This window comes from Arachis hypogaea, chromosome 1 (assembly GCF_003086295.3).
Source record: "Arachis hypogaea cultivar Tifrunner chromosome 1, arahy.Tifrunner.gnm2.J5K5, whole genome shotgun sequence".
NCBI classification, from domain to species: domain Eukaryota; kingdom Viridiplantae; phylum Streptophyta; class Magnoliopsida; order Fabales; family Fabaceae; genus Arachis; species Arachis hypogaea.
Genome location: NC_092036.1, coordinates 50,898,012 through 50,913,475, shown reverse-complemented (window position 1 = coordinate 50,913,475; position 15,464 = coordinate 50,898,012). Strand labels below are relative to the sequence as shown.

Below are 15,464 nucleotides of genomic sequence, written 5' to 3'. Positions count from 1 at the left end.
AAAGCAGAGAAAAAGAGCTTACTGGCGAAAAAACGCCAGTAAGGGGCATTTTGGGCGTTAAACGCCAGAATGGGTACCATTCTGGGCGTTTAACGCCAGGAATGGTGCCATTTTGGGCGTTAAACGCCAGAATGGGCACCATTCTGGGCGTTTAACGCCAGGTGTGCAGCATCCTGGGCGTTTAGAAAAACGCCCAGTGATAAAGGAATTCTGGCGTTTAACGCCAGCCAGGGCACCTGGCTGGGCGTTAAACGCCCAAAAGGGGCAACAAATGGGCGTTAAACGCCAGAATGGGTGCCATTCTGGGCGTTTAACGCCAGAAAGGTGGGGGGACCACAATTTTGTTTTCAAATCAAATTTTTTCAAACTTTCCTTTTCTTAACCATACTTTTCTACAAAAACACATTTCAATCTCTCATCATTCACTTTCAAATTTTCAAAAATCTAAAATCATTCTTCAATTCTCTCAAATCATTCCCAAATTTTGTTCAAAAACTCACCCTTCTCTCAATTTCTTTCCATATCTTCTCAAATCTCCTTTCAATTTTTTTCTTTTTTCGAAATCTCCTCTCCCCACCTTATAAATACACGTTTGGCCCCCCCTCATTCCACCACACCATTCGAATTTCCTCTTCCTCTCTCTCTCTTCTTTCCTTTCTTTTGCTTGAGGACAAGCAAACCTCTAAGTTTGGTGTGCTTTTCCGTGATCACTAAGCCAAGATTCATCAAGATCATGGCTCCTAAGGGAAAACAAACCAATTTAAGAGGAAAGAAAGAGAATAATCCAAAGAATCTTTGGAATCAAGAGAAGTTCTTAACCAAAGAACATGAAGACCATTATCACAAAATAATGGGTCTGAGGTCAGTGATCCCGGAAGTTAAATTTGATCTGAAAGAAGATGAATATCCGGGGATCCAAGAGCAAATTCGAAACAGAGGATGGGAAGTTCTAACCAATCCTGAAATAAAGGTTGGAAGGAACATGGTTCAGGAATTCTACTCAAATCTGTGGCTAACAGATAAGCAGAGAATGACTGGAACTGCTTACCATACCTACAGAACCATGGTCAGAGGGAAAGTTATGTACTTCCATCTGGACAAAATAAGAGAAATCTTCAAATTACCTCAACTGCAAGATGATCCTGAATCCTTTAATAGGAGAATGGTGAGAGCAGATAAAGGGTTGGATCAAGTTCTAGAGGACATATGCCTCCCTGGAACTAAGTGGATAACCAATTCAAAGGGTGTCCCAAACCAACTCAAGAGGGGAGACCTCAAACCAATTGCAAGAGGTTGGCTAGACTTTATTGGGCATTCCATACTACCCACTAGCAACCGTTCTGAGGTCACTATCAAGAGAGCAGTGATGATTCATTGCATTATGCTTGGAAAAGAAGTGGAGGTTCATCATGTGATTGCTTGTGAGATCTACACAATTGCAAATAAGAATTCCACTGAAGCCAAATTGGCTTACCCAAGCTTGATCTCCTTGCTCTGTAAAGAGGCTGGGGTGAAGATGGGAGTAGATGAATTCATACCCATTGAACATCCAATCACCAAGAAGTCAATGGAAGGACAAATGCAAGACAACTCTATCAAAAGGAGGGCGCAGGAGTTCCTCCCTGAATTCCCTGAAATTGGCTACTGGGCCAGCCTAGAAGCATCTATCAACAAGTTGCAAGAAACTATGGAGCAACTGAAGGAAGAAGAATCAGAACTGCATGCTCTGCAAATTACTGAAGGAACAAGAGAAGCAGGGGCGTGAACTCCAAGAGTTGAAACGCCAAAAGCTCTCCTCTCAAGCTGAGGGAGCATCCACTTCTCAAAATCAAGGTTGTTGAGTCCTAACTCTGTGAAAACCTCTATCATTAGGAGCCTAGTTTAAATTTTTTGTTTTCTATTTTTATTTTCTAGTCTAATCTTATATCTATTTTTGGGTCTTGTTCTTATTTCATAATTAATAAAATTTAAAATTCATGTCCTAAAGCTATGAATGTCCTATGAATCCATCACCTCTCTTAAATGAAAAATGCTTTAATCACAAAAGAACAAAAAGTACAGGATTTCGAAATTTATCCTTGAAACTAGTTGAATTAGTTTGATGTGGTGACAATACTTTTTGTTTTCTGAATGAATGCCTGAACAGTGCATATGTCTCTTGAATTTGTTGTTTTGAGAATGTTAAAAAATTGTTGGCTCTTGAAAGGATGAGGAAAAAGAGAACTGTTATTGAGGATCTAAAAAATCATTTAATTGATTCTTGAAGCAAGAAAAAGCAGTGGATACAAAAAAAAATTCGAAAAAAAAGAGAGAAGAAAAAAAAAGGAGAAAGAAAAAGAAAGAAATGAATTTGTGATCCAAGGCAAAAAGAGTGTGCTTAAGAACCCTGGACACCTTTAATTGGGGACTCTAGCAAAGCTGGGTCACAATCTGAAGAGGTTCACCCAATTATGTGTCTGTGGCATGTATGTATCCGGTGGTAATACTGGAAGACAGAGTGCTTTGGGCCACAGCCAAGACTCATACACTGGCTATGTTCAAGAATCATTATACTTAACTAGGAGAATCAATAACACCATCTGAGTTCTGAGTTCTTATAGATGCCAATCATTCTGAACTTCAAGGGATAGAGTGAGATGCCAAAACTGTTCGGAAGCAAAAAGCTACTAGTCCCGCTCATCTAATTGGAGCTATGTTTCCTTGATATTTTGGAGTCTATAGTATATTCTCTTCTTTTTATCCTATTTTGATTTTCAGTTGCTTGGGGACAAGCAACAATTTAAGTTTGGTGTTGTGATGAGCGGATAATTTATACGCTTTTAGGCATTGTTTTTAGTATGATCTAGTTAGTTTTTAGTATATTTTTATTAGTTTTTAGTTAAAATTCACTTTTCTGGACTTTACTATGAGTTTGTGTGTTTTTCTGTGATTTCAGGTATTTTCTGGCTGAAATTGAGGGTTCTGAGCAGAAATCTGATTCAGAGACTGAAAAGGACTGCAGATGCTGTTGGATTCTGACCTCCCTGCACTCGAATTGGATTTTCTGGAGCTACAGAAGCCCAATTGGCGCGCTCTCAACGGCGTTGGAAAGTAGACATCCTGGGCTTTCCAGCAATATATGATAGTCCATACTTTGCCCAAGATTTGATGGCCCAAACCGGCGTGGCAAATCAGCCTCAGAAATTCCAGCGTTTAACGCTGGAACTGGCATAAAACTTGGAGTTAAACGCCCAAACTGGCATAAAAGCTGGCGTTTAACTCCAGAAAAGGTCTCTACACGAAAATGCTTCATTGCTCAGCCCAAGCACACACCAAGTGGACCCAGAAGTGGATTTTTACGTCATTTACTCATTTCTGTATACCCTAGGTTACTAGTTTACTATTAATAGGATCTTTTGACATTGTATCTGTACCTCATGACACTTTACACGTTTCTTTGTGTACCTTCCACGGCATGAGTCTCTAAAACCCATGGTTGGGGGTGAGGAGCTCTGCTGTGTCTTGATGGATTAATGCAATTACTACTGTTTCTCATTCAATCATGCTTGCTTCCATTCTAAGATAATACTTGTTCTTAACCCGGATGAATGTGATGATCCGTGACAATCATCATCATTCTCAACTATGAACGCGTGCCTGACAACCACCTCCGTTCTACCTTAGATTAAGTAGTTATCTCTTGGATTCTTTAACCAGAATCTTCGTGGTATAAGCTAGAACTAATGGCGGCATTCAAGAGAATCCGGAAGGTCTAAACCTTGTCTGTGGTATTCTGAGTAGGATTCAATGATTGAATGACTGTGACGAGCTTCAAACTCCTGAAGGCGGGGCGTTAGTGACAGACGCAAAAGAATCACTGGATTCTATTCCGGCCTGATTGAGAACCGACAGATGGATAGTCGTGCCGTGACAGGGTGCGTTGAACATTTCCACTGAGAGGATGGGAGGTAGCCACTGACAACGGTGAAACCCTTGCATACAGCTTGCCATGGAAGGAGCCTTGCGTGCTTGAAGAAGAAGACAGTAGGAAAGCAGAGATTCAGAGGATGGAGCATCTCCAAAACCCCAACCTATTCTCCATTACTGCAAAACAAGTATTTACTTCATGATCTTTTGCTTTTCACAATCAATCCTGATAATTTCTGATATCCTGACTAAGATTTACAAGATAACCATAGCTTGCTTCAAGCCGACAATCTCCGTGGGATCGACCCTTACTCACGTAAGGTATTACTTGGACGACCCAGTGCACTTGCTGGTTAGTTGTGCGGGATTGCAAAAGTGTGATTGCAATTTCGTGCACCAGTAGTCTCTGCTCTTTTTGAGGTCTTCTAGATGATTCTAGTTATTCGGTTATGTTCGATTGTCTTTCTTCTTCATCATCACATGTATTTGAAATTACAATTGACTGATTTTCTGTCTTTGTGTCCTAGTCCCATATAGCTTTCTTGTCAAACGTCACGTCTCTGCTGATGATTACTTTCTTTGTTTCTAGATTGTACAACTTGTATGCTTTTGAGTCTATGCTATAGCCGATAAAGATACACTTCTTGCCTTTGTCATCTAACTTCTTCCTTAATTGATCTAGTACGTGGGCATAAGCAATACACCTAAAGACTCTGAAATGATGAATGGAAGGCCACTTTCCACTCCAAGCTTCCACTAGAGCTTTATCTCGAAGACTCTTTATTGGACACGTGTTTAAAATATGAACTGCTGTTGCGACTACTTTTGCCCAAAACTCTTTAGACATTTGTTTTGACTTGAGCATACATCTGACCATATCTATGATGGTTCTATTCTTTCTTTCAGCAACTCCATTTTGTTGAGAAGTATATCTAGTTATTAATTGGTGTTGAATTCCGTGTTGCTTAAAGTAATCTAAACACGCAAGATATTCTGTTTCTCTGTCTGTTATGACAATTTTGATTTTACAACAACTTTTTTTTGACAAACGCCTTGAAAGTCATGAAGACATCTCATACTTCTGATTTCTGCTTCAAAAAGTATACCCATGTATATCTACTAAAATCATCAATAAAAGTGATAAAGTACTTGCTACCACCATTGCTTGAAACTTCAACAGAACAGATATCTGAATGCACAATTTCAAGTAATCTTCTAGCTCTCTATGACTTTTCTGTTGGGAATGAATCTCTATGCTTCTTTTTCAGTTGACAAATCTCACAAACACAATTGGGAATATGAACCCGTGGTAGACCAGAAACAAGTCCTTTTCTTGATAGGTAGTTTAGGCCAGAAAAATAAAAATGTCCAAACCGCATATGCCACAGCCATTTATCATCAAGTATTACAGAACTCAACCAAGAGGGATTTACATGTTGAATTTTTAACGAAAACATTCTGTTTGAAGTCATCTTGCTTTATCTATGAATCATCCATTGTTGTCAAAATACAATGCAATATCCACGATAAGTTATCATCTTATATCCCTTCTCAGATAATTGCCCCATACTTAATAAATTGTAATAAAGTTCAGGAGCATAGAAAACTTCAGAAATATAACTCAGAGAACTATCCTTCAATCTAATTGGTATGTGCCATTTTCCTTTAATAGAAATCTTTGTACTATTACCAAACTTCAATAATAGTTTAACTGAATCATCTAGTGAAGAAAATAACTCCTTTCTACCAGACATATGATTACTACAGGCATTATCCAAGTACCATATATTTTCATCTTCAACACATGAATTACTTGTAAAAAAATAAAGTTTGAGTACTTGGATAATCATCAATATTTTGATGCTGATTTTCTGCAATGTGTGCTTGATTATTATTCACCATTTTAAATCTGCAATCTGCTGCTTTATGTCCATACTTTCCACAATGAAAGCAGTTGAAATTGGTTCTTTCTTGATAAAAATTACCTCGACCTGTTCCTCAGTTGACATGCTTGAAATTTGTTCCACCTCTTTCTTGATTAAGTGGTGTAAAATTATTATAACTTCCATGTTGTAATTGCCACAACATCTACCTCTAAAACTTTCTCTGCCTCTACTTTAAAAATTAAAACCATGACCTTGTCCTTCTTGTGTACAATTTGATTCTGCAACATTGATTAAATTCATTGGACTTTTTAGGGCTTTTTCCGTTGATTTTTTTTACTTATCCAGTATTCTACTGATGTCACTTTTCATGGTTCCTTACAATTCTGCAATCGTCATAGTATCCATATCATGAGACTCTAGTATCGTAATCACCACATGGTCGTATTTCATTGACATGGTGCAGAGAATTTTCTCCACCACTTTACTATCGAGCATATCTTCTCCATAGACTCTTATTTTATTGACAAGATCCGTAACACGAGTAAAATATTGCTCAATAGTTTTTGAGCTAGACATCTCGTACCTTTTATATTCTCTTCTAAAAGATTGTAACTTTGCTTTCTGAGCTTTATCTACGCCCTTATATGACAGCTTCAACGTGTTTCATGCATCTTTTGCACTTTTGGCTTTTACTATTTTGCTAAATACCGTATAATCTACACCTTGATGAATTTGAGATAGCGCCAATTGATCTCTCCTTTGTTGGGCAGCATCTGCTCCTTCTTGAAAACCCGGTTCAATGAAATTTCACAGGTTTGGGTCTTCAAATGGGTAGACATTAAAGTCTCCCAATAACTATAATCAAGTTTTCTATCTACCTTGGGATCGGACCACACAATATTAAAAGTGTTTGCCATTCCGACTTTATGAATAAACAACTTTGTGAAAACTCTCACATCTTACAAATTCTCAAACACCAGGTGCTGGATTAACCAGCTCTCATACCAAATGTTAGTATAATACCCACATTATATTAGCCGTAAAATTACTCAATCACATAAATGACGCTATCATATTTTTCATCTCTCAAACTCACTAACACTCATAAAATAAAGGAACACCTCTCAATTCTCGATCATAACACAATTTTTATTATTTGGAACACACATAATACACAAAGCATGTATGATTTCATATAGACTAAATTTCTTAATAAAATAATAATTTCTTTTTCTTAACAACTAAGACTACATTGGTAATGATCATGAAATTTGTAAAACTTGCATGCTTTGTCATCATTCTTTTAATAATCAAATACCTCTTTTGAACATTCTTGGTAATTCTTTAAATTTTTAATATTTTTTAGTAAATAAATAATTATTGTTTTCAATTCAAATTTTATTTTTTCAATTTTTTAACCATATGTTATAAAAATTCTATTACATGCAAATTAATTTAAAATTTTTAATCAACACCAATAAATAATCTTTAACAAATATTTTTAGGGATTGATATACTTATCAGTAAAATTCAAAGTTAAAATTATTTATTTATTATTATATTTAGAACTAGACTTTGGGAAAACCACCATCATCCTGGATTGAGGGGATACCTATCCTAGTAGTTAACGGAAATGCAAAGTAAAATGTGTTGGTGTTGAGACTTGAACGTGGAAACTGAATAGGAGTTAAGTTTCGAAATCGAGTTAAAAGAAAATAAAATGCACAATGCATATCCACTAGAAGTAGAAGGTACTAGAATAACCTCGTCAAACACATTCACAACAACTCACAAGTCAAGCGAGTAAAGAGAGACCCCAGGGTTAGCGCCCACAGTAAGAGAAAACCTTAGAAAACAAAACAACACAACGCGAAGCTTCGCACAGAGCTTGAGTAGCAGTAGTTAGAGTGTGAGTGGAGGAGAAGGAGAAAAATTGAAAGAGTAATGGACGCTTCGAAGCTGAACCAATTGAAGCATTTCATTGAACAGTGTAAGTCCAATCCTTCCGTCCTCGCCGATCCTTCCCTCTCCTTCTTCCGCGACTACCTCGAAAGGTAAATCCCCCCAAAATTCCAATTCTATCCCTCTCTTTTCAATTCAAATTACACACTTAGTCACTTACCACCTCTGTGATTGATTCGTTTCTTTGTTTGTCATTCGTTGCAGCCTCGGAGCGAAGCTACCAGCATCTGCTTACTCCAAATCGGTACCGTGTATTATTATTATTATTATTATTATTATTATTATTATTATTATTATTATTAATCAACGTTTATTCCATTTCTGTTCTATGAATTTTCCGGAGAAAAATTGAAATCATGGTTTGACATATGAATGCGTGTAGAGAGATGTGGAGAGTGATGATGATTTTGAGGATGCTGGAGACGAGGAACAACCCAAGGTGGATGAAGTAGAAGAGGAGGAAGATGACGAGATTATTGAATCTGATGTTGAGCTCGAAGGTGAAACCGTTGAGCCTGACAATGATCCCCCGCAGAAGGTTCTTTTTTTCTTTTAAAATATTATGAATGTTTCTGTTTTTGTTATAATATGTTTCTGAAACTGAAGTTAGGGTTTTTGATGAGGTGAATGGGTGTGATGTGATGTTTCAGATGGGAGACGCTTCTGTTGAGGTCACTGAAGAGAATCGTGATGCTGCGCAGTCTGCCAAAGCTAAAGCCATGGAAGCAATTTCTGAAGGTAATTTTCCATTGTGAAATTTGAAGTGGATAATGAGCTCATTTTAATGTATTATTCTGAATAAAATTAAAAAGGATTTTTTTCAAGTTTTTTCAACTTCTTGAAAACGACTTAATTAGTTGTTTTATAATAAGTAGAGATCTAGTTAAATATTACATTAAAATAAATTTTCAATTTTGCATCTTGAAAAAGTAATATTTTTCTGAATCTCCTAAGTCCAACGATTACACATTATCGTAGCTTTTAAGTGCATTCTCCTATTTAAGTCTGTATTCAATACTGTACACTAGGAAAGCAGTATTGAAGGATTATTTCATCAACTTGATGAACCAACATTTACAGTGCTGATAATTGCTTGGATAAGAATCCTTTTTGGATCTATTTCATCTTTATTGAGATGGTTCATTCACTTCATTGTATAAAGAGAATGTCATCCATAATCCCATGATCATGGATTTTGTTTGAATCTTAGCTATTATATTAAGAGTATCCATCCGTGCATGCATAAATTATCTTTTTCGTAAGATGTTAGTTGATATATAGTGCCGGCTCACCCGCTCAGCTCTTATATTTATAGCAATCTGTTAGATTAGTTAGTTAGTTATCTGTTAACTTACCATAGTTAAAATTCTGTTAGAGTTGAGTTAGAAAGCTGTAGCTGATTTTAACCCAGAGTTAGTTCTCTTAGATGAACCTGCACTGAACTTATTTTTTGTGATTCTTCATTCTTCTTCAGCAATTAAATCTGCTTCATTATAACTCCTTTCTCCCTGCCTCTCTTCTCTCACCATTTCTGTTTCTTGGCAACCTTCCACATCTCAAGTTTTAACATAAGACCTTGTTAACAAACATCATGGATAGTCACTGCCATGTAGTGCTTTTGTTCTCATCAAAGAGCAACATTTCAAATTTTAGTGGTCCAGTAACTGTAGATATAAACCTAGATTATAATGTGGCACCCTCCTAATAAAAGTAGGTTGCAATGGTATCGTTAGACAATGTTACCCTCTTTCCTTGTGGGATGGCAACTCTCTTTCGTTGGTCACACCACTTGTGAATTTGACGAACCAAACAATTATGTGAAAAAGAAGGGCAAAAGGAAGCACAAAGAACTGGCCTATTTAATGAGGATTGGTCACACTTGCCTAATTCCACAATTTCTAGAATGGATAAAAACTTCTTATCTAGTAAGTTATGTTACGGGTAGTAAATTTGGTAAGTTACAAAATCTCAAAATAAATATAACAGTATAATTTCTATATCTCTGAATGGTCTAAACTTTGAAAAACTATCTAGTGTTATTATGTCTTATATAGCATTGGAAATGTTTATTTCTTTGAGAATTAATCATAGGCTTGTTTGGTAATGCAGCAGTAATCTTAATATCATATCTTTCTAATGCAGGCAAGTTCGAGGAGGCAATTGAGAACTTGACCGAGGCAATCTTGCTTAATCCTACATCTGCCATAATGTATGCCACCAGAGGTATGACTTGGTCCTTTTGCCAACATGATCTGTTTGTTTGTTCTTATAAGTATGTGATATCTGTTAATTCTTTTATATATTTGTTGATCATTTACAGCCAGTGTTTACATCAAAATGAAGAAACCAAATGCTGCGATCCGTGATGCAAATGCTGCTTTGCAGGTTATATTCTTTCCGCTTAGTATCGCAGATTGATGGACAGAATCATATCCTTACTTGACTTAAAATAGGTCTATGAATGTACTCGGTGAATGTATTTGGAAAAGTTATAGTTTCCAAATATACCCAAGTGATATTAATATTAGATATAAGGTGATGGGTTGATTTGCAATTATTTTTTTCTAAATTATTGTGCATGGTACTCCCTTTTGCGTTTCCTTAAAAATATTTTTGAACGACAGTTGGTTTTGGGAACATTATGAATTTATACTAACATAACACGACATGATTTCCTATTCTACAATGTACATAATGCATAACCCATATGATGTCTTTTATTGGCAGTACATTTACATGCATTATGTTGTATGTATTAAAATTTGTCTTCATTCAGATCAATCCCGATTCTGCTAAAGGCTACAAGTCGCGTGGTATAGCACGGTCAATGCTTGGTCAGTGGGAAGAGGCTGCAAAGGATCTTCATGTGGCTTCAAACATTGATTATGATGAGGAAATAAGTGCTGTACTTAAGAAGGTTTGTTCTGTGGTCCTTTCGTATGAGCTGAATGAGATTTGCTAATCTATTATGTACTTCATCTACAAATAAATATAATAAGATACTCAATTGATTTTAAGAAAATCCCACCTCAATGAGTTTAGAATCACCTCAAGTTAAAAGAAATATCGGACACAGATAAGTTTGATTATGGTTGTTTATATCAGTGAAATACAACATTGATATGGCCTGAATATTCAAATCAATCGAATAATTGAAATGACTTACATTTATAAAAGAGATATCTTAGAATGTAGAACATTGATCCATTAGAAGTTTATAAAACGTGAAAATTAGTTTTATCTTGACTAGAAAATAGTTGAATAGGAGATAATGGTTGACATCGTTTATTGTAATTTGAATGCCGTGAATTGTATCAAATCATTTGGGGTATTCTGAATATCTGTCTTATATAAATGGTTGCTTTTGCTTTGGGATCTTACTGCGAATTCTGGATTGTCTAGGTGGAACCAAATGCTCACAAGATTGAGGAACACCGACGGAAGTATGAAAGGCTGCACAAGGAAAGAGCGGAGAAAAAACTTGAGCGTGAGAGGCAAAGACGTCGTGCTGAAGCTCAGGTTCTCAATTTTGATATGGATGCATTATTCCATGTATTTTAGTTGCTGGCATGCTGGTAACTTGCTGTCTATCACAAGAAAGGCGTGCCATGTTATGTAATCCCATGTAATTTAGTTTTTGGCATGCTGCTAACATACTCTCTATTTTTGTAGGCTGCATATGAGAAGGCTAAGAAGCAAGATCAATCATCTTCCAGTAGAAACCCCGGAGGCATGCCTGGTGGGTTTCCAGGAGGCATGCCTGGTGGGTTTCCAGGTGGCATGCCAGGGGGTATGCCCGGAGGCTTCCCAGGAGGGATGCCGGGAGGCTTCCCGGGAGGAATGGCAGGTGGAGTGCCTGGAAATGTTGATTTTAGCAAAATCTTGAATGTAAGTATAGCTGGATATCTGGATATATGTTGTTAATGTAAAGTGCTTTATGAAAAACACTCTTTATGTTCTTGTTCTAATGTTAAATGTACTTCGACAAATTTCAGGACCCTGAGCTAATGGCGGCATTTAGTGATCCGGAGGTCATGGCTGCACTACAAGACGGTAATCTTTGGCTTTGACATATATTCTCATTTCTTTTCCTATTAAATTTGCATTTTCCTTTCTTTATATTTGATATGTGTCCAAGCATTTTCTGGATTTCGTAAGTTGCTGGCGGAATTGACCAAACTAAATCTGATGACCATGTAGTTATTCGTAGTAGCTTGAGGAAACTATTGGGTTGCTTCATATGTCATGTTTTGGATGTAGATTATGAAGATTTAGATTTTGTCAATTTCTTCATAGAATTGCATATTTGTGAAATATCAAACTTTATTCGAAGACTGGGGATGTGGAATGATGAGGAAGAATTGTTGTTCATTTTAGCGTCATAGATGGTGGTTAAACGATGTAGTCATAGACTCACAGGATCCACTTAATTTTATCAAGATGTCATAATTTCCTTTTCATGTGCCTTTTGACAATTGTGCTCAAAACAAATTAAATCAACTTCTGTTAGTTTTTTTCATTTTGGGGAATGGGGCTTTATCTTCTGTTCCTTTCAGTTATATGTATATATTCATTGATGGCAACATTATGTACTCATTGTTGGATTGATTGCAGTTATGAAGAACCCTGCTAACTTGGCTAAGCATCAGTCAAATCCTAAGGTCGCTCCGGTCATTGCGAAAATGATGAGCAAATTTGGAGGTCCCAATTAAACAATTTCCGAACGTGAACATCTTTATCTTATTTTTCAGTCTTTCAGGTCTCTTGTCTTGCATATTTAGTATTTATTTGCGTTTTCATGAAATTACATAAATCTCTCGTCATTTGTAAGTACGAGTTTTAAGTTGAGATGTTTATAGCTCTTACTAGTTGTGGTAATTGTCATCAGCACTGTAATTTTTTTAGAGAATTTGAATGATAAAAGCTGAGATATCTCTCATTTTTAAGGAAAAAAGTGGGGTTGGGGGATGTGTTAGACATCGACTTTAGGGCTCCATCTCGTGCCCCCCTTTTTTTTATGAAAAGAAAATAAAAAAAAAATAAGCGAGTTTTTAACATTTTGTTTCGTATATGAGGAGAAAATGGCAGTAGATACTTAAAGACGTGCGATTTATATGTTTCTGGTCTGAATTAAAAGCAGTGTAGGAAGAATTAGTCCATCCCAAAAGAATTGTTAATCATTTAATAGTAAGAACAAAATGAGAAATATTAAGTAATTAATAATTTTACTTATTTTATAAAAAATATTGATCTTCTGACATTTTTCTAGTTGGAGAGCAGGAGAACCCACGATTACAAGCTCAAATGTTAAAGCAGTTTGAAAACCACTCCTAAAAGGCAAATTTTTCAACAAGAAATCTCTAGCGATGTGCATCCTTGTCATGAAGCATTCGACCTAGACATTGTAAAACGAAAGTTATTTATAACAGTATTTTTATGGAGAGATATAGAGGAGCATGGTTGGTTAGTGTCTAGTCTATAAGAACTTTCTTTATATTAACATCGAGTAGCTAGTACTAATTAATAAATAATGTCAATAAATTTGAGCAAATAAATCAGTCCCTTATGTTCAAAATGCTAGATAAATTAATTATTTTTTCGTTGTTAAATACTCTTATATATAACAGCGTTATTTACTTATTTCTCTCCGTCTCTATGCTATACACTAATCATTAGCGTGGAAAACAGAATAGAGAATATAATTCACTTTTTTTTTCGATAAATCAATTTCCAATTGTTGTAGTAAACTATAAACTTCAACCTATTTTGGGGATTATGTTATGGTGGGAATGACATCTTAAAAAGTAAAGTAATATTTGTTTATTATTTAATAATATATTTTAATTTAAAAAATGTTAGTAAAATATAAAAACATGTGATTTTTTTTTTAATTTTATCAACACTTGTATAGCTTTCAAAGTCACCATAACTAGAGACATCATAGACTCCACACATAACACACTATATATATTACAATGAATATTTATGTAAAATTAGATTCATAAAATTTTATTTCATTTCATTTTATTTATTTATTTTTGAATTGGATCATAATACATATGCCTGCCGTCATTCTAATGTTGGGGGGTCAAGCCGTCATTTTCAGCTCTCTCTCTCTCTCTCTCTCTCTCTCTCTCTCTCTCTCTCTCTCTCTCTCTCTCTCTCTCTCTCTCTCTCTCTCTCTCTCTCTCTCTCTCTCTCTTCAGAATAACATATATATATATATATATATATATATATATATGATAATATGTATATTCCTACTTCTCCAAACAAATAAAGGTAGATTATGCCTTCCCAATCCAAACCTTGTTGGCCTTACAAGATGCAGGCCTTACAAAACTCCATAAAAAATCTTGGGCTGACATATGTGACAGCTCAGATGAAGATGAAATAGACCTTACCAAACTTATCTCACAAATGGCAACTCAAAAAACCATTTGCAATGATCCAAAAGGAAAAACGATTGCCCAAACCCAGCCTGTCAACACTCAATTAAAACAACCATCCACATACATTTCAAAAAACAAGTTCTCATCTGTCCTTCTAATGGAACCCGAGTTTTGGGAAAAATCACCTTTTAAAGTTATTCCTAAAGTCTTTCCACCAGGATTCCATTTTAGACCAACAGCCTTGAACAAAACCAGATAGTTTTATGAATTCATATTAATGGATTCAGATTCGGTCTCAATAAAACATTACAAAGATCCTAAAGATGCCACCAACATAACTCATTCAACCATTCAAATTCTAAAAGTACTCACCCCTAGTCAATTTGGTAAAAACCCAAACAATACAAAAAAATTCTCAAATCCTTATGACCCGATAGGATATTCTTATTGGGATTATGTGGATGCCTGGACAAGAGTATTTTAGTTACAAAATAATCAGAACAGACATTCTTGGCTCATTTATTTCAAGAAAAATACCAATTATCAATTCCCAAATTGGTTCTCCCAATGGTGGGATTACTTTGGTCCTCTACCAGAAATCTTGCCCCCACCTGCCGATGAGGGGTTCAAAATTTTCACCAAAAAATTTGACCAACAGGAAACAAGCACTCCTGCAGATCTTCAATTTTTCTCGGTTTTCTCCCTGGCCTGGGTATTCTCATCGCAGTACAGGTACGACAAACAAGAACATCCAAAAGCACCACCTATGCTTCAAAGGAATGCCTATGTAAAATGGTGGTCTCAGTTTGATGCCGCCATGGCTCATCCAGATAAAGTTCGAAGTTGGTTCAAAGAGCACCCCAAGTTCACCAAACCATTCGACCATGAAGAATCAGTATTCCTCAACCAGAAAGCCCAAATTGCAGCAGCCCTTGCAGGGGCCCAATCAAAAGAAACCTTAGCAAGACACCTTCAACAAATCATGCAGATGATCGATGAAGACAAAAAACACAAAGATGATCCTACTCCCTCAGAAGAATCATCAAGTGATTACAATCAAAATGAAGACGATTGCTTTGGAATCAATCTAGGAGAAGATTAGATCTTAAGCCAATTTTGCAAAAGATAAAAATGTATCAATTGTACTGTACCAATAGTACCGGTTAACATAACCGGCACTATAGAAACAGTAATTTTCTCAACTATAAAAGGAGGCCGCGCTTTCATTGTAAGGCACCCTTTTCATTTTACAAAAACATAGAGAGAAGTTAGTGAGAGATGCTCTGAGAGTTCCCCTTGTAAGCTCTCCAGCTCTTCT

General features: G+C 36.0%; 1 protein-coding gene across 1 annotated transcript; it reads left to right on the top strand.

The window, feature by feature from the left end:
* The first annotated feature begins 7,389 nt into the window (after positions 1-7,389).
* Positions 7,390-12,811, top strand: LOC112803849 (FAM10 family protein At4g22670). Its single transcript, XM_025847310.2, has 11 exons — positions 7,390-7,846; positions 7,959-7,998; positions 8,137-8,292; positions 8,405-8,492; positions 9,897-9,977; positions 10,075-10,139; positions 10,531-10,671; positions 11,157-11,273; positions 11,427-11,642; positions 11,750-11,807; positions 12,369-12,811. Exons 1-11 carry the CDS (start codon positions 7,737-7,739, stop codon positions 12,464-12,466), a joined length of 1,170 nt encoding a protein of 389 aa, XP_025703095.1. The 5' UTR covers positions 7,390-7,736; the 3' UTR covers positions 12,467-12,811.
* Positions 12,812-15,464: the final 2,653 nt, after the last annotated feature.